Source organism: Monodelphis domestica, chromosome 1 (genome assembly GCF_027887165.1).
Source record: "Monodelphis domestica isolate mMonDom1 chromosome 1, mMonDom1.pri, whole genome shotgun sequence".
Taxonomy (NCBI): domain Eukaryota; kingdom Metazoa; phylum Chordata; class Mammalia; order Didelphimorphia; family Didelphidae; genus Monodelphis; species Monodelphis domestica.
The window spans coordinates 639,210,819-639,234,739 of record NC_077227.1 but is presented as its reverse complement, the minus strand read 5'-3'; the positions used below and the strand labels follow the sequence as shown (position 1 = coordinate 639,234,739).

At 37.8% G+C, this 23,921-nt stretch overlaps 1 protein-coding gene across 20 annotated transcripts in view; it reads left to right on the top strand.

Moving 5' to 3' along the window:
- Nucleotides 1–17,940: 17,940 nt before the first annotated feature.
- The window catches only part of EHBP1 (EH domain binding protein 1), a 409,225-nt gene continuing 403,244 nt past the window's right edge, over nucleotides 17,941–23,921 (top strand). For 17 of the 20 annotated variants that reach the window (XM_056813942.1, XM_056813943.1, XM_003339679.4 and 14 more), the window contains exons 1-2: nucleotides 17,941–18,080; nucleotides 18,797–19,189. In XM_056813942.1, coding sequence (XP_056669920.1) covers nucleotides 19,086–19,189 — 104 coding nt within the window. In that variant the 5' untranslated portion in view covers nucleotides 17,941–18,080; nucleotides 18,797–19,085. Of the gene's footprint in view, nucleotides 18,081–18,113; nucleotides 18,206–18,288; nucleotides 18,584–18,796; nucleotides 19,190–23,921 lie in introns of those variants that run through there. The other 3 variants (XM_007476763.3, XM_056813946.1, XM_056813935.1) reach the window with 3 other exon arrangements.

Sequence of the window (23,921 nt, the reverse complement as noted above, 5' to 3'; positions counted from 1 at the left end):
GTAAATGAAATGTTTGCCCACCTTAGATTAAGATTTGTGACAGGTAGTTTCAGCTCCTGGTCTAGAAAAAGCAGTTATAGAAAAAGACTAAGCCTAAGTGTATTTAGATGACTGGGAGGACTCTACTTTTTATTTTTAAAAAGCTTGCCCATGAGGCAAAAAATCTTCTCTTAGGACGAGAGCCCTTAATAGCAAAGATTCAGAGAAAAAGTATTTTTTTTTCTTTTCTAAAAAGATTTAGAGAAACAATTTTAAATAATAAAACTTGATGATACTTAAGGAAGATAGCTAAAAGCTGACAGCCATGGAGCATCGAGCACTATAGCACTGAATCAGGAAGCAAAGCAGAGTCCAGGGGAAGACCAAAAGGGAATAGGACCATCCAGTAGAGGCTTCAAGACAAATGGGGAATAGGCAATGATTAGTGACGTCTTTGGAGGAAATTCATGGCCTCATAGTATTGAAGGTGTGAGTTCTTCCACACATGTTCCCTGGCAAAACATTTTTTCTTCCATGTGTTCCTTGTATATGTGCTTCTTAATGTAACTAATGTATACTCCCTTGATGTTTCCTCATCTGTGTGTGTGCGCGTGTGCGTGCGCGCGCGCGTGTGTGTGTGTGTGTGTGTGTGTGTGTGTGTGTGTGTAATCCTGGGTTATGAGGGAAATGTTTTGTTGCTACTTTTCCAAATGCACTATTTCATTAGATGTTCTTGCATTGAAATAACTATCTTCTGATGGACTATTAAAGTTGAAAATATCACTACATAGAGGCATGTGTTGACTATTTTTAATCTTTTTTTTAAACTATTATTAGCTTTATTAGCATTACTTAGTCTTTCCAAGAGACTTTTCATAAATCTAATGCTGGTACTAATGCTTTTGTAGAAAAGAAAACTAAGGAATATTGCTTATTTTGTTGTAGATCTAGCTATTTCCTCCACAAGTTGTTTTCTCTTCCAGGAGGTGTTTTTGTGGCTTGTACTGATTCAAGGCAGGGTGAAAAGCAGTAACCCAGGCAGTGGTTCTCAAATTATGATCTGAGGAAGGCTGCTGGCCTGGGAGTCGCTTCCACAGGCATATATGAGTAAACCAAGATATAACTGTTTAAAAACTGTCAGGCTATATTTTGTTGTCTCTCAAAATATTTAAAATATTCAGGGGGGATGGGCAAAAAGTTCCCGTGAGAAGCAATTTGTCTTGATGGGAACCAAATTATAAACTTCATAATTTAACTGGAAACTTTAAAGACTAATTATTCAGTGACTGAATTGAATTAAAAAAAAAACAACATTAGATTGTCAACTCCATGAGTATGGGACTACTTTTTTGCCCATTTTTATATTCCCAGCACTTAACACAGTGTCTGGCACACAGTAGGTATTCAATAAATGTTTGACTGACTGACATTGCTAATCATTGTTTGCAAATTTATGAACATTTTAGATGCTTATCTAATAATTTGAAAGTACAAAATTGAACATATAAAGTGTAGACACCAAAATGATTATTTGAGAGTCAGGATCATGTAGTGGAAACATTATTAATTAACTAAGTACTGAAGATAGGAAGAATAAGAGAAACCAGTTCCTGATCTCAAAGGAGATTATCCTTTAATGAGAAAGATAACATGTACATACAACACAATATATACAAAATACATATAAAATGAACACAAGACAACCAAGCAGCTGGGAAAACTGAGGAAGATCTCTTGGTGTTGAGGTTGGGGTTGAATCTTAATGGAATCCAGGGATTCCTAAAAGCAGAGATAAGTGTGGTGGAAGAGGGGGTTGAGAAGAACAATCTGGCCATAGGTGACAGCCAAGGCAAAGACATGGAGGTGGAAGAGAGAGTACTAGGTGGGAAGAGCAGTAAAAATACCAGTAGAGATGGAAATACAACTAGAGAGTGGGTACAGGTGAGTATGTGTTAGACGACTGGAAAGAAAAGACTAAGTTTCGAAAAACTTAAGTGAAAAAATCAGACCTTTTTGGATTGATTCCAGAGGTGATATGGAACCATTAAAATTTATTGAGAAGGGAATGACATAATCAGAGACCTATGATTTAAGAAACTTACTTGGCCAGTTAGGTAAAGAATAGATTGGAGTGGATAGACACTCAAGACAGAGTCCAAATAAGAAGTTTTGTTAATAGTTCAGGTGAGAAGGGGGACATATGCAAAGGATACTGGGAAGCTAGAAATTACCAGATTTGGCAAGTTGTTTTTTCTTAATTCTTCAGACATATTTTACCTTTTGCTAATTACATGTAAAAACAATTTTCATCATTTCTTTTCTAACATTTTGAGTTTCAAATTCTCTCCCTCCTTTCCTTCCCTCTTCACTTCCCGAGATGGAAAGCAACTTGATATAGGTTATACTTGTGCTATCATGCAAAACACATTTCCATATTTGTCATATTATGAAAGAAGATACATATAAGAAAGCATGAAGAAAATAAAATGGAAAATGGTATGATTCAGTCTAGATTTAGACTCCATTAGTTCTTTCTCTAAAGGTAGATCGTATTTTTCATCATACATCCTTTGAGATTGTCTTGGATCATTGTACTGCTAAAGAAAGTTAAGTCATTCACAGTTGTTCATCATACATTAGTGCTGTACAGCATTCTCCCAGGTCTGCTCACTTCACTCTGCATAAACTTACTTATGTAAATCTTTCCAGTTTTTCTGAAATTCTCCTGCTCATTATTTCTTATAGTAGAATAGTATTCCATTACAATCATAAAGCGCAACTTGTTCAGTCATTCCCTAATTGACAGATATTCCTCAGTTTCCAATTTTTTGGCAAGGGTTTTGATATATTGGGTAAATGAGAATGAAAGGTTGAGAATTACACCAAAGTTGGAAACTCAATGAAAGGATTATGGTACCTTTGACAGAAATATGGACAGTTGGAATAGAGCCAGGTTTGGAGAAAAAGATAATTCATTTTTGACATATGGAATTTGAGATGCCTATAGGATATCCAGTCTTAAATATTTAATAGGCAGTTGGTGATGGAGATAGCTCAGGAGAAAGAGTGGGGATGGGATATATAGATCTGGAATTAATCTACATGCAAATAATAATTGAATACATGGCACCTTATGATAGCACCAATAAGGGATTATAGGAAGAAAATAGAAAAGAAAAGAAGAATTTTGGGTGATATTCTAAGTTAAGTGTGCATTATGAAGAGCCAGAGAGGAAGACAGAAAAAAGTGATGAGACAGGTAAGATGAGAACCAAAGTGGATAAAGTCACAAAAAACACAGAGAATAAAGACTATCTAAAAGGAGATAGTAGTTAATAGTGTTAAATACTATAGAGAGGACATGTAGGATAAGGATTTTAAAAAGGATATTAGATTTTGCACTTATATCTGTAAACCTCAAAATTTCTTAGACTTATAAATGTTGGAAATTTCACCATTGGGAAATTTCATACTTGAAAAATTTCCTATTGATAGTGGGTCTTGACTATTGGAATGTGAATCCCATTGGCATGGGAGGTTCCTTCTCCTTCCCTTCTTAAGATTACTTTAGGACAGAAACCCTTTGCTGAACAATGGAAAGGACTTTGACCTATGCTTAAGCATAGAACAGGAATTTCTTTGAGTCATGATTGATTTTAGAATTGATACAATGGAGATACTTGGAATCAATCTCCACCCTATTCAGTCCTAACAGGATTGAGTAAGGGCTGCAGCCTAGATCAAAATTTAATTATTCCAATCTCTACCCTACTCAGGTTAACAGGATTTAGAAAGGGCTGTAGCAAAGGAGCAAAGATTTAATTATTTGAAAATATGACCTTCAACAGACATGTGCAAAGCCTCTGGGCGGTCCTGGGTTAAGCTAGAGCTTCCATTGGCACAGGGAAATTGATGGACAGTGATTGGTAGATGTGAGAACTGAGGGGAGGTGGTTGAGGAGTTGGCCGGAGTGCTCTGAGAAGCTTGCTCTGAAGGAAGCTGAAGGTGGGGGCCTCTGAGACTGTTTCTCCATTTTGGTCACGTGAGTAATAGGGACTGATCTCTTTTCTTTGTCCCAGCTATCTAAGGGCTTGGGCCTTTTGGCCCAGCCTAAACAGAAGGGGTATTTAAGCCCTATTCCCTTCTCTCCCTTTTTCTCTCTCTCTATCTCTAATTCCTTTCTTACTCCTATTGTAATTAAACTCCATAAAAGATTTACTGCTGACTTGAGTTTTCATTTAGGAATTACATAGCTGAATTCCTTGGCGACCTTAAATTAATATATATCAGTCTTTTAAAGTGATTCCCTTGTAACATATCATCGATAATTTTGGAGGGAACAGTTTCAGTAAATGGTAGGTTGCAGACAGCTTAAAAAAGAGTGAAAGAAGAAGTAGGGCCACTGAGTATAGATGGCTTTTTCAAGGAATTTAGCTAAGGAGGTAAGAAATAAGGATATATATATATATATATATATATATATATATATATATCAGATGATAGTTTGCAGGGATATTTGGATCCACTGAGTTTTGTTTTTTTAAAGAATGGGACATTTGGAAATATTTGTAGGCAGAAGGAAAGAAATCACTAGAAAAGCGGATATTGAAGACTATAAAGAGGGAGACGATGGAAGCAGAAATATTTGGAGAAGGGGGGTGATGGGTTTAAGGGTGCACATAAAGGAGATGACATTAGCAATAAGGTTCATCTCTTCATCAGAGAACAGAGTAGAAGAAATAGCTGTGGATGATATGGGAGGGGTATGATTTGAGGAGAGGAGTGAGAAGTACTCAGAGAGTGGCTTCAGGTATTTTGGGGGTATGTGTGAAGTATTGTTAGGGTCCGGGTTGTCGCCCACCACCATGGAAGACCAATAGATAGTGCAAGCAACAACCGGGACCCTAACAGTATAAATCAAGATCTTCATCTGAGAGAAGTTAATGGAATGGAATAGGAGACTTGAGAGAAGATTTGGAAGAATTGCTGAGTAGAATAGAGAATTGATTGGGAGGAGAAGGAAAAATTGCCTTTCTTCAGTGAGGGGCTAGTTAAAATGAAAGAACACAAATTAATAGCAGATCCACTCAACATGATTTTGTAAGCTCTTTGAGATCAATTCAGTTGTATGTAGGAGTAAAGGTGGTAAGAGTAAAACAGGATTACAATTTCAAAAGGTATAATTTGTGATAAAGCAAAAAAAAAAACAAGGGATTTGAGTGCAAAAAAAATATTGTAAAGTGGAATTGTTACACCAAGAGATTGGGATTGGAGTGGGGGAGAGGGGAGAAAATGTATACAGAGCAGGAATGATGACCCTGAAAAGTACTAAGAGGTAGAGGAATTGTAGGTCATGAAGACATAGGTAGTTTTTGGAGGAGTACCAAAGGTAGAAAAGGAAAGCTAAAAGATTATGATTAGATGGAGGAATTTAGAAATTCCTGAATAGGGAAGTGGAACTTGGGTTCAATGACAAGATCAAGAATATGAACATCCTTGTATGTAAAGGAGGAATAGCAGAGGAGTAGGTTATAGGAATTGATTAGATTGAGGAACTGAGAAGTTAGAGTATTTGAAAGGGCATCAATTTGCATGATGAAATCCCTTCATAGAAAGGCAGGATTAGGGGAGGAGAAGTACACTATAAATCAGACACTGAACTCTAAGAAAAGAGGGAGGATGCCTTGGGAGTTAGCAGATAATGACTATCAAAATCTACATTGGATGATAAATTTCAATGCATGAACTTTAAAGGAGAGTTGCTGAGTGAAGGTAATAGAGGGGAAAATCTAAAAGTGGTCCTGGAAATGAAGGAATGATCAGATTCTGCCACCACAACTAGTCAGTTAGGGCATAGGAGTGAAAGTACAGCCAGTTCTGGGAATAATGGCCAAGGATGCATTATCATCCAAAAGAGCCAGCTTTCAGTGAGTGGAAAAGAGAGAAGATGCAAGAGAGGAAATGGTTGTAAGAAAGGAAATGTCCTAAAAGGACATTTAGACACTTTGTTAAAAAAATGTCCATAGCTATCAAAAGAGCACTTAGTTATTTGGGGGCTCTTTCTATCACCAAGTCTGATTTATTTGGTTCCTAAAAAGCATTTCTGTTAAAAAAAAAAAAAGGCTGAGTTTGGGGTGGAGGGTGGATTGTAAGGATGAATGCTTGTTTTTTATTTTCATGTGGATTGTCCCTGAATGATTACTTGGATTTAAAAAACCATGTGGTTTCCTTCATAAATTTGCCCACTAAACCACAGAGTTAAATCTCTTAATGATGCAGGATGTATATCAAGATCATAATGTTAATGTGCTATGGTCTGAATTAACCACACAGGAAGGGTATCAGAGAACTAGATAATGTACAAAAAGCAAAATATCAATACAGTTGCCCTAGCACTGGAAAAAAAAAACTCTTAAAATTTTTTTTCTTAGAAAATAGAAAAATATTACCAAATAAAATATATATTGTCTTTTTTTGGTATGGGGACAATTTCTTTTTTGAAAGAGGCAGAAGATGTCATGGTATTCTGAAATAAATGCTTTACAAGTACATGTATAATAACATAATAAATATTAAGGCCTGAGATCTTAGCTTTTTCATATGTGACATGTGGATGAAAGGTAGCACAAAGTAGTAGAGAATGGAGATATCAGGAAGACATGAGTTCAAGGAACTCCTCTGACAGAGAATGGCTCTGTGATACTCCCTGTCCCTCCTGCTCCTACTCCCCTAGTCACTTAACCTTGAAGTGCTCAAGTAACTCTATAAAATTTTAAGTTTCAGAAAGTTTGCAGTATTGTTGCATTGATAGAAATTCCTCACCTCCATCGCTCTCTATTTCTAAAGTTCCCTAAACTATGGGTGCTGGATTGGATGACTCTTAAAATTCCTCTTTAGGTTTTCTTCGTGTTTCAGTTTATTGTCTGGTATTAAGTTAAAGTCTGCTAGAAATGACACATGCCCCTGGAATACTACTTCTGAAAAAAAAAAAAAAACAATCCCCTAGAAATCTGGAAGAACGAGTGTCTTTTTATATTTCTGAGTTGTTCAGAATGGCTGATAAGAGTACCATGGTTTGGATCCCTATGTGAGATCGTAAGATTTGTTCTATTTCTTGGCCGTAGACTATACATTTTTATACTACCCTTGGTAGCTGTCTTGCAAATACCCATTGGGACAGGTGGTGATATAATAGAAATGGGTCATCACAAATCCATCCTTATCACTAGAAAAAAATAACTCAGTGTTTGATGATAGATAATTAGTGACCTTTTTATGCTAGACAGAATCAGGATCCTAGGGACTGATTAATACTTTGGCAGAATATGTAATACTAAAGAATGGGAGAAATAATAATTATAAAAAAGAATGGGGAGGAAAAACTACAGTTAAATTGGCATTGCTTTTTCAAAAGTAAATTGATATACATAGGTATACCTTGTAGAAGGCACTCAGCATCTATCTGTTGGTGATTGAGAAAAGGTCATGGATTTGGCAAGAAGGACATTGTTGGTAAGGAGGTAGCTATGTGATACAGTGGCCCAAACTCTGGACCTAGAGTCAGGAAGACCAGAGTTAAAATCCAGCCTGTATGACTTAGTAGCTATATGACCTTGACAAGTCATTTATCCTCTATTTGCCTTTGGTTCCTCTATTATTGGGAATAATAACAGAAAAATTACTTTCCAGGGTGTTGGGAGGATCAAATGAGATTATGTTCGTTAGCACAATGTTTGGTATATAGTAGGCACTAATATAAATGTTTATTCTTTTCAGAAAAGTAGTTTTAGCAGAGTAGGAAGAATGAAACCACATTTCATGTTTCTTCAGTGATGCTTGCCAAAGTTTACTATAATTATCTGCAGTACAGTTAAATATTACATTTTAGAGTAAACATTTATTTATTTCACTTTGGTATAACAACTTGACTAGACCCAATGACATGGATATATGTCTTCTTAAAACTAAGGGCTCAGTCTACATGTAACTTAATGAAGCTATAACATGTGCCTTATAGTCTAAATGAACATGAGAAAGGGACATTTAGCAACTTGTAGACGTCAAGTTTCATTCATATCTTCCCTCCTGACTTTTGTAAAGCTATTACTTCTCAAATCACTTTCAGTCAACTCTGCATGATAATCTCAGGAGGCACTTTGCTGGAGATAAATACTAAACAGAAGTGAGGCACATGAAGTGCCCACAAATGAAAAATCTTCCCTTATATGATGTATTTTGGGAAATATTTTAGTCAATTTCCATTTTTCTTTTCTATAGAAAAATAAGTTTAGTTTATGTAATTCAAATGCAAAAAAATGTTATGAGTATAAAATTATTTTAGACCCCAGGAATGATTGATAATATTATCAGTCCTGTCAAAATTGCTACAAAAAATTCTAGTTCTGTCCTATCAATGTCAGTTGAGGTGAAAAGACCCCTTTCTACCTGTATTTTTAGATTTCCTAAGCTTATCTTAATATAAACTATACAAACTTAGCAACAATAAAGCAGGGAAATAGTAATGTGCAGTGAGACTTAGAATGAGTTGATTGTGGGAACACTGCAAGCAGAAAAACAGTGGCATTGGGAGTTGGCTCTGGTTCCTGAGTTCCTCCATTGATCCCCACATTTGGACTTTGATCCTTCAGGAGGCTGTGAGGGGAAAAGCAGATGAAGTTACAGTTGTTCCAACATCAGGGACAATTTATTGGCACCAGCATTGAGAACATATGTTAACTCCCAGTGGGAATGACTGATAGAGGCTTTGAGTTTAAGCATGAAAATGATATTTTCTTATATGACTAGGTTTTGGTCATATCCATAGAGTAGTTAATGCTATTCTATAGATATGTTGGTTGTCTCTCGAACCAAGGATGACGATTGTCTTTGTGCGTTTTTGTGCACAAAGACACCTGTGCATGAAGATTTAAGTGGAAAAGTCGATGCACAGAGACAGTCCCACTCTCTCGGCGTTGGAAGCCTGGGTCCATTGGCACGAAAAGTCGTTACACCTGGAGACTTCCTCAGCTGCATTGGATGTCCATGTTGTCTTTTGTGCTCCATCACACCCTAAGCACTCCACAGTGCCTTGCTGCATCGCCATCTCAGCCGTTGAACCTTCTTGTTGGTTTCTTCTGCCTGTTCCGCCGAATCAGTCTTCACATGCTGTGTGAGCAAAGCCCTGGTTCACCAGGGGTCTACGACCTGATTGCTACCCCCACAAGGTTTAACCAGCCTGTCGAAGCTGTTGCCCGGGGTGTGGCTGCTGCCGCATGCTAGCAGCTACTGGGAGCCACAAGTGAGAGCTGGGTGTCAGGTGGGGATCAGTGGCTGGAGAGCTGCCCTAGGAGGGCACGACAAGCCCTCCATACCAGAGATATTACCCCTCCCTGAGCACCCCATACACCCCTATATCTATATCTATAGATATAGGCCATATTGATATAGTAATAGTTGCCTAGGTTTGATTTGAGTCATATACATTCTAATAAATTTCATTTTGATAACTTTGCTTCTTTGCTCACAAATAAAAAATACATAGTCAAATTGTACTTGTGTATATTCCATTTCTTTCTTGTACTGTGAGGGCTTATACCCTTATAGAATCTTGAAGCTGTCTTTCCTCTATGTGTCAAGTTTGCCCTTGATTCGAATGCCATCAGCCACTGGTGTTGCAGAGACACTACTACCAATGATAATGAGAAGTCCAAATTTTCTCTTTTGAATGTTACCTGATTGTCTTCTGGTCATTAGAGACTAGGAATAGGAGCAAGAACTTAATCCTCTCTCTTTCCAGGGCAATTGACTAATGTATTGTTAGAATACATTTATTTTGGAATAGTTTGCTTTACTAAATTTATAGGTCCATTGGTGTGTCTGATTCTTTCAAATAACTCCTATCCATATTCATATGATTTCATCCAGCGAGTACTTCCCTCTTCCCAAATTAGAGACTTGTTCACACTTGATTTTCAGTCCTGATGAAGTCAATAAAAGTGTCTAGGATTTGTTTATGACTATTTAGACTTTTGATTGAGTGATTAAATAACGATGTCTGCATATTTCACAATTACATTAATTGAAATGAGGAGTATATGGATGATCCTCCCCTAATACATCCATACAGAACACATTTCTGGCTAGTTTTCCAAGAACAAGATAGAAAACTTTGCATTTCCCACAAAGGACATCTGGTAAAATGGGAGGTATAAAGAAATGTCAGTCTGGCACTTAGGACTTATTATTAAAGAAGATCCAGCTAGTGGTGTAAAAATTAAAATTAATCTCAATAAATAAAATATATTTTAGGAGGTTTATTAATGATCATTAGAAATCAAGGAATAAAGAGGATACAAAACAAAGACCATGTGCCCATGGTTAATTAGCCCATTTCAAAATCCCCACTCACCACTGTCACCATGCTGACAGGAAGCCAAAGAGGGAGGAGGAGGCCTGTCCACACAATTTATTCCCTGTCTATAGGAAGTACATAATGATAAGAAGTTTGTGGGCTCCCAGGAAATGTAGTTCTTTTTTAGGGTAACAGATTTTCAATTATGTAGTGGTCAATAGTACCTCTTATTGGATTAAAAAATTAGTAACTGAAGAGCATGTAGTAAAAAAAAATAACATTTTTTTATCCCTATGGTGAGCTGGTCGATTAAATCCTCCTCCTGCACATCCCATACCTTATTGAAGTGAGAAAATATATATTAGTGATATATTAGGGCATGGCCTAATTCAGGCCAACAGCCTGTTTTGATTCAATGTGAGAAAGAACGGAAACATTCATAAGTTATCCAACAGTTTAGGAGGTTTGCCTAACCATAGCATACAATGGATATTCAATTAGGGATACTTCAGCTCTATGTAAAAAAAAGTGTCTGGTTATGGCTTGGCAACTACCTTAGTCTTAGGACATTGTCCAATTCCAGTGGGCCCAACCTTATGTAGGTGGACCTTTTTGTGCCCTGGAAGTCTCGTCAAATCTTCCTGAGACTACTAGGCACTTGCCTGATAGAACAACTTGCAAAAATAGTTTTTTTCACCTTTTAGGGAAAAACTGGCCTAACCCTTGGAACTGGGGGAGTAGGAACACTGGTAGATATTGATTCTATAAGCTGTCAATAAGAACTAGGAGAACAATTAGTCAACTATTAGGATACAATCCAAATTTTTAGTATTTTTGGCTGAACAGATAAGATATTGGTTAGGTAAGGGCAGCATTCAGTTCAATAAGCATTTATAAAACATCTGCTATGTGGCAGGCATTATTCTAGGCACTATGGATATAAAGACAAAAATGGGTCCATTCTCAAGGAATTTACATTCTATGCTAGGTAGAAATATATATAGAAATATTAGTAAATATGAAGTATATGAAAAATACAAGTTCGTGGGAAGGAAAGTAGGCATTAGACTGGAAAGGCTTTATGTAGGAGTTGATACTTGAAATAAGCTTTGACATAGACAAGGGGTTGTATGTGTGTGTGTGTGTGTGTGTGTGTGTGTGTGTGTAATAGTTAGAAGATTGGTTTGGCCGGGCTGAAAAGTTCATAAAAGATAGTAATGAATGTTTATTAAACTAGGGAAGGTGATTTGGAACCAGATTGTTAAGGGTTTTAAATGTTCAACTAAATAGTTCGTGATTCTAGAAGTAAAAGGGAACCATTGGAGATATACTGAGTAGGGATATGACATATACAGACTCCAGTCTTGGCAGCTTGTGTGGATGATTGGATGGGAGAGAATTGTGACAGGAAGGCCAATGAATGTTCGCTCTTGTTGGTGCCTTCCCTTGGAGATTATCTCCAATTTATATTTCTGTTTGGGCATAGACATTTGCGTTTTGTCTTCTTCCAGATAGAGGAGGCTAAGGTGGCATAGTGGCTAGAGTTCTGGCTCTGGAGTCAAGAAGACTTGAGTTCAGATTTCATTGTGTGACCCTAGAAAGTCACACAACCTCTGTTTACTGCACATTGAGCACAGTGCCTAGTAGATACTTCATTCTTATTAAAAATTTTTTTCCAATTACACGTTATTTTTTTTAACGTTTCCTAAAATTTTGAGTTCGAAATTTTCTTCCCTCTTCTTTCCTCTCTTCCCTCATTGAGAAGGCAATTTGATAATAAGTTTTACATATGAAGCCATGCAAAACAAATTTTTATATTAGTCATTTTATAAAAGAAAACACAGACCAAAAAAAAAGAAACAAAAGAAACAATGCTTTGATCTGCATTCAGATACCATCAGTTCTTTTTCTAAAGGTAAATATTTTCATCATTAGTCCTTTGGAATTGTCTTCAATCATAGTACTGTTGATGTTAGTCATTCATAGTCAATCATCATACAATATTGCTATTACTGTGTAAAATGTTCTCCTGGATATGCTCATTTCACTTTGCATAAGTTTGTGTAAATCTTTCCAGGTTTTTCTGAAACAATCCTGCTCATCATTTCTTATGGCACAATTGTATTTTATCACAATAATGTTTCACAACTTGTTCAGGTATTCTCCATTTGATTCCCTCAATTTTCAGTTCTTTGCCACCAAAAAGACCTTCCTCCCTTCCTCCCTTCCTCCCTTCCTTCCTTCCTTCCTTCCTTCCTTCCTTCCTTCCTTCCTTCCTTCCTTCCTTCCTTCCTTCCTTCCTTCCTTCCTTCCTTCCTTCCTCTTGCTTCTTGCTTCTTTCTTCTCTTTCTTTCTTTCTTTCTTTCTTTCTTTCTTTCTTTCTTTCTTTCTTTCTTTCTTTCTTTCTTTCTTTCTTTCTTTCTAATTCTCTTTCTTTTTTCTTTCTTCTTTCTTTCTTTCTTTCTTTCTTTCTTTCTTTCTTTCTTTCTTTCTTTCTTTCTTTCTTTCTTTCTTTCTTTCTTTCTTTCTTTCTTTCTTTCTTTCTTTCTTTCTTTCTTTCTTTCTTTCTTTCTTTCTTTCTTTCTTTCTTTCTTTCTTTCTTTCTTTCTTTCTTTCTTCCTTCCTTTCTTTCTTTCTTTCTTTCTTTCTTTCTTTCTTTCTTTCTTTCTTTCTTTCTTTCTTTCTTTCTTTCTTTCTTTCTTTCTTTCTTTCTTTCTTTCTTTCTTTCTTTCTTTCTTTCTCTTTCTTCCTTTCGGATAAAAACTTAGAAGTGGTATTGCTGGGTCAAAGAGTATACACAGTTTTAAAACCCTTTGGGCATAGTTCCAAATTGCTCTCCAGAATGGTTGGATCAGTCCACAACTCCATCAACAATACATTTCCAAATGAATATATTGTTATATTTATGTTATAACATATAGTGTTTACTCCCCCCCCCCCCATCATATTAGCCAACCAGATAGGTGTGAAGTGGTACTCCACAAAGATGCACAAAGAAGAGTGTGCACAAAAACACTTGTGAGTGAAAGAGATTTAAGTGGAAAAGTCGATGCACAGAGACAGTCCCACTCTCTCAGCGTTGGAAGCCTGGGTCCAGTGGCACGAAAAGTCGTTACACCTGGAGACTTCCTCAGCTGCATTGGATGGCCGTGTTGTCTTTTGTGCTCCAACATGCCCTGAGCACTCCACAGTGCTTTGCTGTGTCGCCCTCTCAGACGTTGAATCTTCTTATTGGTTTCTTCTGTCTGTTCAGCTGAAGCAGTCTTCACATGCTGGGTGAGCAAAGCCCTGGTTCACCAGGGGTCGATGACGCGATGGCTACCCTCACAAAGTTTAGCTGGCCTGTCGAAGCCGTTGCCCGGGGTGTGGCCGCTGTCACATGCTAGCAGCTACTGGGAGCCACAAGTGAGAGCTGGGTGTCAGGTGGGGGTCAGTGGCTGGAGAGCTGCCCTAGGAGGGCATGATAAGCCCTCCATACCAGAGATACTACCCCTCCCTGAGCCCAGAGTTGTTTTAATTTGCATTTTTCTAATAAATAGTGATTTAGAGCATTTTTTCATATTGTAATGATTGAAATTCTCAAGGCAGTAATTCTTAATTTTAAGTTAATTTATTAATCAACTGCTCAAGACAATCTAAAATGTCCAATAGACTTCTTTCACAACCTAAAAGAGCACCTATGAGAATGAGTGGGGTCAACTCTCCAGTAGGCCAATTTATACTCCTTGTGACCTCATCACTCAATTCCTTCCCTGGACCTCCCAAGACATCTCTGATTGGTAAATAGCCATTGAGGAGGTAGACTTAGAGACTCCAACCCTTCCCTCATTATTTTACCATAGGAAAAAGTAAGTCTTTTTTTTCTTTTTCTTTAAACCCTTACCTTCCATCTTGAAGTCAATACTGTGTATTGGCTCCAAGGCAGAAGAGTGGTAAGGGCTGGGCAATGGGGGTCAAGTGACTTGCCCAGGGTCACACAGCTGGGAAGTGTCTGAGGCCAGATTTGAACCTCCTGTCTCTAGGCCTGGCTCTCAATCCATTTAGCTACCCAGCTGCCCCCAAGAAGTAAGTCTTAAGGATGCTAACACCTCCCTTCCTCCTCTATACATGGCTAGGTCAATCCTATATAGCTATGGATCACACTGGCTTCCTCTAATTTCTCCAGTGGGTCAAGGGGCTGCTCTACCCTGTTTTTAATATTTTTATCTTTAACAAAGATCTTAACAAAAGGGAGGCCCAACCTAGATTCATAGCCTGAGGGAGAAACTGTTTCAGTCTAATTTTAGAATCTTGCTGTTCTTGGGGGTTAGGGGAGCTAAAGGGAAAATTATTTTACAATCCAATATTAATTGTCCATAATATGAATAAAGTTTTTTTCCTTTTAAAACTGAATATGCCCTTTAATAACTTATAATTTGGGGAATGATTCCTGTTCTTATGATTTTAACTCAGTTCTCTATATATTTGAGAAATGAGATCTTAAACAGAGAAACTTGGTGTAAACTTTCCCCCAGTTTCTTCTTTTTTTAATCTTTACTATGTTGGTTTTGTACAAAACCTTTCTAATTTAATGTAATCAAAATTATCCATTTTACATTCTATAATGCTCTTTATCACTTTGTTTAGCCACAAAATCTTCCCTTATTCATAGACATGACAGATAAAAATTTCCATCCTTCTCTACTTTGCTTATGCTATCACCATTTCTAAATCATATACCAGTTTTGACCTTATCTCAGTATATACAGTGTGAGATGTTGGTCTATGCCTAGTTTGTCAAACTGCTTTCCAGTTTTCCCAGTAATTTTTGTCAGAGATTGCGTTCTCATCCTCAAAGCTTGGATCTTTCAGTTTATCAAACACTAGATCACTATAGTCTTTTATTACTGTGCATTGTGCACCTAATCTATTCCACAGATCCATCATTTTATTTCTTAGTCAGTATGATTGTTTTGATGATCACCACTTTGTAATACAGTTTGAGATTTGGTACTACGATGTTTTATATATCAGAAACATATTGTATCACAAAAGATATTTGGTAGGACTCCTTTGTTATTTTTCCAAGTAGTTTATGTAGTTTTGGAATCAACTATTCTTAAAATATTTTGTAGAATTCACTTGTGAATTCATCTGGTCCTGAGGCTTCTTTTTTCTTAGGGATCTCATTTATGGCTTGCTTAATTTCTTTTTCTAAGATAGTTAAGTATTCTATTCCATTTTCTATTAATTTGGAAAATGTGTATTTCTAGATATTCATCAATTTTGTTTAGGTTCAGATTTATTGGCATATAATTGGGCAAAATAGCTCCTAATAACTGCTTTAAATTCTTGAGAGTGAATTCATCTTTTTCATTTTTGATAGTACTTTGATTTCTTCTTTTTTATATCAAATTAACCATTGAATTATCTATTTTATTGTCCCTTTCAATAATATCAGCTTCTAGTTTTACTTATTAGTTCAAAGATTTTCTTTCAATTTTGTTCATGTTTCTTTTGATCTCCAATTTGGTGCCTAATTAGAGATTTAAAATTTATTATTTTTCTAGTCTTTAAAAAAAAATTATACCCCCTATTCATTGATATGCTCTTTCTCTGTTTTACTGATATGTTTAGAAATATAAATTTCCCCCATGTACTGCTTTCCTTTAATCTCATAAATTTTGGTAGGTTATCTTGCTATTTTTTGGTGAAATTATTGTTTCTCTGATTTGTTCTTTGCCTCCCTCATTCTTTAGGATTATTTCATTTTCAATTTTGATCTGTTTCCATGGACCTTAATTAAATACAACTTAAATTTCATTATGATCTGAAAAGGATGCATTTAATATTTCTACTTTTTTTGCATTTGGTCAGGAAGGTTTTATGACTTAATATGTGGTTAATTTTTGTGTAGGTGGCATGTACAGCTGAGAAAAAAAATATACTCCTTTCTATTCCCATTCACTTTTCTCAAGAGGTTTATATTATCTTACTATTCTTATTTTTTTTTGTAAGATTTATCTAGGTCCAAGAAGAGAAAGTTGATGTGCCCCACTAGTATAGTTTTACTGCCTATTTCTTCCATTCTCATTTAACTTTTCTTTTAAGTATTTGAATGCTATTTTTTGCATATGTTTTATACTGATATTACTTTATAGTCTATGGTATCTTTTAGCAAAATGTAGTTTCCCCTTTTTTTCTTTTTAAATTGTGTCCTTTGCCTTCTGCTTTGTCTGAGTTCACGATTGCTACCCCTCTTTTTATTTTTTAAACCTCAACTGAAGCATAATAGATTCTCCTCTAGCCAGAAAGAGGTATTAACAACTGCTTGGCATTATACCTAGGGACTCTGGGACTTTTCCATTTGACTCGTAGATGAAACTTTCCATGTGTGTCTTCTCCCTCGTTAGAATATGAGCTCCCATGAGAGCAGAGACAGTCTTACTTTTCTATTTATATCCCCAGCGCTTAGCGTGATGCTTTGGACACAGTAAGCGCTTAATAAATGCTTTCTTTCATTCACTTAAAATCTGGAAAATTGTAGGAAACAAGAAACATTAAAGAATGGGCCTGGCTAAATTAATCTGGCAGCCCAAGGCTTTTCAGGACAAGGCCCTAAAAGATTAGGGGTAGAAGAGAGACAAGGAGATAGTTAGCGCAGGGCTGGGCACAAAAGAAGAGGAAAGAATGCCCACCCTCAGGGCTTGGGAAGCAAGGCTGAACTGGAAACGAAAACAAGAGGCAGTGGCAGCAGGTAGAGGTAGGAGACGGGAAACACCAAGAGCCGGCCACTGAATCTATAATGAACCCCGAATACTTCTAAACTATACGGGGGGGGGGGGGGCGTCCCGCCCTCTAACCAATCCTAAAGCCGGAAGCCTTTTGATAAGCAGCTCTTCTCACCATCCACCTCTCGATTCACTATAAACACTCCTTACTCTCGCCGGTCTAGGGTCTCTCCCCTCCCCCTCTAGCCAATCAAAGGAATGGGTGGGGAAGGCTCTCTCCGTCTGCGTCTGTTAAAAAAAAAAGATTGGGGGAACAGAAAGAGAGAGAGGAGAGACACGCACAAACAGATAGAGGCATAGAGATACAGAGAGAAAGAAACCTTCCTCAGCTAATGAAAAACACCTCTAGTTCTGTAGGCGGAGCGCCTGTGATCGACAGGCCGAGGCTGCCAATGAGCTGCCTCGAATGCTCCGCAGACCTGTCTCGGGAGCGGGCGGGGCTGACACTGATCTCGGCCAATGGTTGCGGGGCGGGCTGAGGTTGGCTGCGGTGGGTAGGGTTAGTGTGAGAGGTGCGGCCAGGGGGAGGTAATGATGATGGTGGCGGAGGAGGATGGGGGGGGAGGGGGTGCTGGTGACTGAACAGCAGCAGCAGCAGCCGCCGCCGCTGTCGTCTCAGCAGCAACAGCAGCAACACCAGAAGCGATTCCAGAGTGGGGCCTTGGGTGGGGGTGGGGGTCCTGACCATTGGGAGGGTCCCTTGGGGGAAAGTGTTGGGGACTGAAGGGCGTCCTCCCGCCTGGCCAGGGCGGCGTGGGGCTGCGAGACTCGGGGGCCGCCCGTTAGCGCTGGCTCGGCTTCGCCTGTTCCATGTGGCTCCGGCGGCGGGGATGGAGGACGCGGTGGCGGTGGCGACGGCGGCAGCAGCGGCAGCGACAGCAGCAGCAGCGGCAGGGATCGAGGAGCGGCGCTGAGGAGGGAGCGGGGCCCGAGCCGGAGCTGGAGCCAGAGCCGGCAGCGCAGGCGCGGCGGGACCGGAGGTGTGAGGAGGGGCGGGACGTGCCCCTCGGGGTGACAGGGACGGCGGGCGGGCCGGGGCGAGATGGCTGGAGCTCCTGGAGCGGGCCCGACCTCCTTCCTACGCTGCTGCCCTAGTCTCTCTCTGGTACTGGAGGCGAAGGGAGTATCCGCTCCCCTCTGTTACGCTGTTACGCTGAGTCTGGGGGCGAGAGCCCGTGGTGGGCACTGGGCCTGGGACCCTGCCCTCCCTCTGCCTCCTCTCCGCCTCGCCCCTCCTTTCCTTAATTTCGTCTAGCCCTGAATTCTGGGAGTCAGTCAGTGACACGATTAATTATTGGCAGGACGACACAAAGAGTTCATTTTAAACCTCTACCTTTCCTCGCTTTTCAATCGAGTGGAGGACGGCCGTGGAGGCCGAAACGCCAAATGGCTTCTCCCTGGCTTCCAGGCTCTGCTTGCCCTTAGGGTGGTTTGGCCGGGCTTGACTCTCTTGAGTTTGGTGCTGGTTCTGTGATGTCGAGGTGTAGATGTTTTTCTGTAACCCCTTCTGAGACTTCCATCATTTGTATTCCTCACTTTCAGCCAGGGCATATTAAAAAATACACACAGACACACACAAAACCATGAAAGAATAAGACCATGTCAGCTGCAACATCAGTTAGTGTCAAATATTTATTTAAACCCCCAAGTTCCCCTATTTCCTTTCATTATTTTTTTTGTCTGCTTTACTTTGCAGCCCTACAGATTACACATCATAGAGCCCATGAGGAGGAATGATGATGTCTCCATGAGGGAACCTCTCACTCATACAGTCATGTGTATCATGTTGCTGGCTGTGCCATTCATCTAAGGTGGGATTTACCCTGGGAAACAGGGAGAAGAATCATGGACCCTAAACATCGTTTCAAGTTCTAATTCACTTTTCTAAACACAGACTTAGAAAACAGAGCTTCCTAGCTTTGGATACTGTGCTCTGTTAAAGCTGCTGCATTGCTCTCTTAGAGGTATTACTGTACACTTTCATCATGGCTTCAGTTTGGAAGAGACTGCAGCGTGTTGGAAAACATGCCTCAAAGTTCCAGTTTGTGGCCTCCTACCAGGAACTTATGGTTGAGTGCACTAAGAAGTGGTATGTAGTGCCTGATGGCTGGATGCTACAGCCGAACAACTCCCTGTTCGGATAGCACTTTAACCTTTCTGTGTGTAAACAGAGGGTGGGATGCCAGTAAGTTCAGGAGCGTGCACTGGTGCTGTACCTGTGAGTTTTAATTGTGTTTCAGTAGGTTCATAGGTTATTACTATGGGATCATACTGTAGGTTTATCAGATTTGGACCTTAAGGTTTTTTATACTGGAATAACTTCATTTTTCTATTATCAAAGGAAGATAAAATTTCTAATGAAAAATTAATGATTATGCAAGGAAATGTAAAATTTCTTTGGGATGGTGATAACCTTTTTTTGTTCAGGGTAAATAATTTTCCTTAAGGATGAGGTGTTCTTTTTGCAAATAGGGGAATATTCGAATTTACAACTTTAGAAATGGATTTGCTATTTGCTTAGGCAACTGTGTCATATTTTAATTGCCCAATGAGACACATTTCTTGGCTAGACAGGAGGAAACAATTAGCAGTGCTAGTCCCTGATTTGCTTCTTAACACTTGAGCAAAGTAAACTTCAGGACTCACTTCTTAGTACTTAGGAATACAACTAAATACTTCTTATAACGTGAGAGAAAAAGTTAATTTTAAAACACTGGTCTTTTTTGTTTTTCATTTGTTATTATGATTAAGCAACTTTAAAAGGATTTATAGTTTACTAGTAGTCTGATTTGTGTATGATTTTTTTTGGTAGCACATTATCAAACAAAGTAGCTCCTGCACTTTTAGTATTTACAATGTTAATATAGTTGACACTTAATTATAAAATATTTCTTGCTTTGTAAACACAATTACTTAAAGCCATCTAACCCATTACCATACTGTCTTCCTTTTGAGGATTATGTATTTACCATTTTAAATGCTTTTGTGCAATATATTATATAGGATATATATAGAATATAGAAAGATAATATTTTTTAGATAATAGGTTAATGTTATAACAATACTGTAAATATTCATTTATCAAATGTGTCTGTAAGTCAATTCAACATGAATTATTTTAAATTAGGAACATTGAGAGCAATTATCTTTAAGTATTTACATTTCTTACTTGGAATTGCAACAACAATATAAAATGATTCTTCTTGAGTCATTGAATCATTTTTTTGTTGTTACCATTTTGCAAATAACCTTGGGACAATTTTCTTGTATGATATGTAAACTTATGAAGTTAGTATGCAAAGATCAGAGCCATCATCCTTAAGAATTTGCTGTATTTTGGTCCAGTGAAAGAAATGCTTTTGGAAGTATCTTTACTTTTTTTCAGTCTAGGCAATTTGAACTCTAGGGTAGTATGATTAGGCCACATGACCCAGATTTTTTGAGTCTTAGCCTATCACATACAGGACTAAAGCATCAGAGTTGTGGCATGTGATCTGAGGAATACTAAATATCTTTTTATCAAAATATGTTTTAAAAGCTTCTGGTATTAGTGTCAAATTAGAACAAATAGAAGGATAGTTTAAATCAATTTTAAGGTGTTTCAATATAGCTTTTTTTTTTTTAAACGAGGGGCAGAACTGTATAAGTATAAACTAAATACCTTTATTAGAAAAACCTGATTTCTTGTCAGTTGATATTTTCAAATGAAATTTTAGCTGTAGAATAAGGGTAGTGGTTATGCATGTAAGAAATCCTTAATATTATATCTTTAGTATTAAATATGTATATGTACATATACATTGATTTTACAAGAAATAAATTGATACTAGGAGGGCATTTTGAGTCCTATTTGTTTTATCCAGGATAATGTTTAGGGGATTTGTGATGGTTGAATCGTGAGCACATTTTATGGGATTGTAGGAGTTAAGACTGAAAGGAACATTAAAGATTATCTGGTCTAGCTCTTATTTTACAGATATGGAAACTGAGGCCCAGAAAGGTCAAGTAATTGCCTAGCTATACAAGAGGAACTTTGTTTCCAAATTGTTTTGATTATATATATGTATGTTTTATGGTGACTTTAGCTATATTTAAGATGGTGATTTTAAGCTATATTTAAGTAGAAGAACACTAAGCAAGAAATTAGAAATTTACTTTGATCAAATCTTTTATCTAGCCCTCTTAGAGATCATACAAGAATTTGACTATGCTGGAATTGTAGTGTAGCAAAACTGGGTTTGTTATTACATGGATTGTTATTAATTGGGACTTAAAATTCTTTTCATTTTATAGAACTTTCTGTTGTAATGATATGCAGTCAATAGTCTAGTAATCACACGTGGCCTTAGGGTAATTGCAGATTAGATCTTAACTTTCTTGCTTCCTATAATGTATATTTCTTTACTGTTCTGAATATCAAAGACATGATTTATTCCCTAGGGAATTTGCAGGAAAAAATAGAATGGGTTTAGAGGAACCATACTTTTTAAAAGAAAACCTTAAAATAGATGCTAATACAGCATAAATGGGTGATAATGAAGAATGACTCAATGAATCAAAAAAATCCCATTTAATTCTTAATTGTTTAAAGCATATATGCTAAGTGCTGGAGAAACTAACAGAAATGCAAGATAACACCTGCTTTCAAGGAGCTCATATTTTAATGGGGAGACACAGAGGAGACTTCAGTTGCAGAAAATCCATGCTGTTTAGGGTATAGCATTGAAGCAGATGTCAGTACATCTTTAATGCCATTTCTACTGATAGAACCATAGCCATTTCCAATCTTTAACCATTTGGCAGTGCCAAGGACTTTTGTGATGAAAAAATTTCCAGGTCTTCAGAAACTATAGCTCTAGGGGGAAAAAAATGGGTATAGAAAATGAAAGTAGATATCAGGATCTAATCTCCAGCTCTCTAAGCCTAATATTTCATCTGGAATACTGTTCAAATTTTTATTTTCACACCAAAATTCCTCTAAAGAAAAGACACAGATATCATACGATTATCAATCTAGAACTGGAATGTACTTAGATATCTTGATGTTCTGCGCCATTTGTGCTAACATTTATATAATGCTTCCTATGTGTCAGGCACTGTGCCAAGTACTTTATAATTGTAAAACAACTATGGGAGGTAGGTACTATTATTATCCCCATTTTACAGATGAGGAAACTGATGCAAACAGGTTAAATGACTTGCCCAGAGTCATATAGCTAGTAAGTACCTAAGGTTGGATTTGAAATCAAGTCTTTCTGACTCTAGACCTACCACACTATTCACTGGCCCATCTTCTTGCTCCATTTTACAGATGAGGAAACTGAAGGCCAAAGGAGGTTGAATGATTTGTCCAAGGTTATATAAGTGTATTGTTCAAATTTGAACCCAGGTCCTTTGATTCTAGAGTTAGTGCTCATTTCCCTGTATCAGAAAAAGAAAGTAGGAAATGGATAGCTCAAGAGTTGTCTCCAGACATGGCAGGCAAAAAAAAAAAACAACAAAACCTAATGCTATCCTAGGCTACATTAAAAGTGATGCTTTGTGTTTTCCAGAAGTAAATGGTCTGCTATACTCATCTCTGGTTTGGCCTTATTCAGAGTATATTTGGTCAGAAGGACCTCCAAATTTAGGGAAGTCAGAGAAATTCTGCAACAAATCCAGAAATTGGTGATGAAGATCCTGAGAGCACTGGAGAATTTGCCTTACAAGGACAGATTTTAGGAATGGGACAGGCCTTGCTAGATTTAGGGGACAAATGACAGCTGTCCAGTGGGAGAAGGATTATTAGATTTTGGTCTGCTTGGCACCCTGAGAGTAGAACTTGGAGCAAGAGTGGAAGTTGTAGAAAGGCAGAGATAGGCTTAAGTAGAATGGGTTATTTCTGGGAGAATGAATTCCCCTTTGGCCTTTATGGCTTCTTGTTGAGGATTTTGTAGAAGGGAACCTTGGTCAGCCCTCTGTTTTGAACTGTGACCCATAAGGTCCTTCCCAACTCTTGGGTTTTATGATTGTATTAAGAGGAATGGAATAACTGAGGTGGGATGGGATAGAAGATAGAAAAGAGGGAGAGAACCAACTAGAAAAGGAAGGAAGAAAGGAAGGAAATAAGCATTTATCAAGTGCCTACTATGGACTAGGCACTATGCTAACTAAATATTTTACAAATATTATTTAGCCTTCAGAACAACCCTTATAGAAAGGTGCTATTATTATCCCCATTTTACAGGCAAGGAAATGGAAAAAGATCAGACTATTCTTTTTAGAAGTGTATCCTACATTTTCTTGGAAGTGAGCTGGTCTTAGGGATAATGGTTCATGGTCTTAACCTTAGGCTTTAGGATGTACAAACCTGCTATCTGTATTGTTAAATCAAAGCAACCAGATAGCATATAATATGGGATTCAGGAAGAGTTTAGGTGTTTTAGCCTCAGCCTACAAGAGAAGGTAATAGGAGGCAAGTGTATTTATTTTCTAAGTGGAAAGGGCATTTCAATGGGTAGGATGCTGTCACTACCACATTCTTATCTCAGGACAAAAGAATTTGTTTGAGCCAAGCTTGGAAAGTGATGACCTTTGACAGAATTGGATAAAAGTGAGGTTTTAGGAAAGCCAGCTTCCCCTATATAAAGGATATCATCAATGAAGCCAAGACTTAGTGTACTTTTTCTCTGTTAGCTTCATTAAAGGGTATAGAGACTAGGCTTATGCTTTTATAAATTGCTGCTGCTTCTCTGAAGGAACTGAATCTTGCCTTTTCCAGTCTGTAAATCCTGATCTCAGCTCTTGTGTTTTCTCCTCATGGTTCTCTTTCACATTCCTGC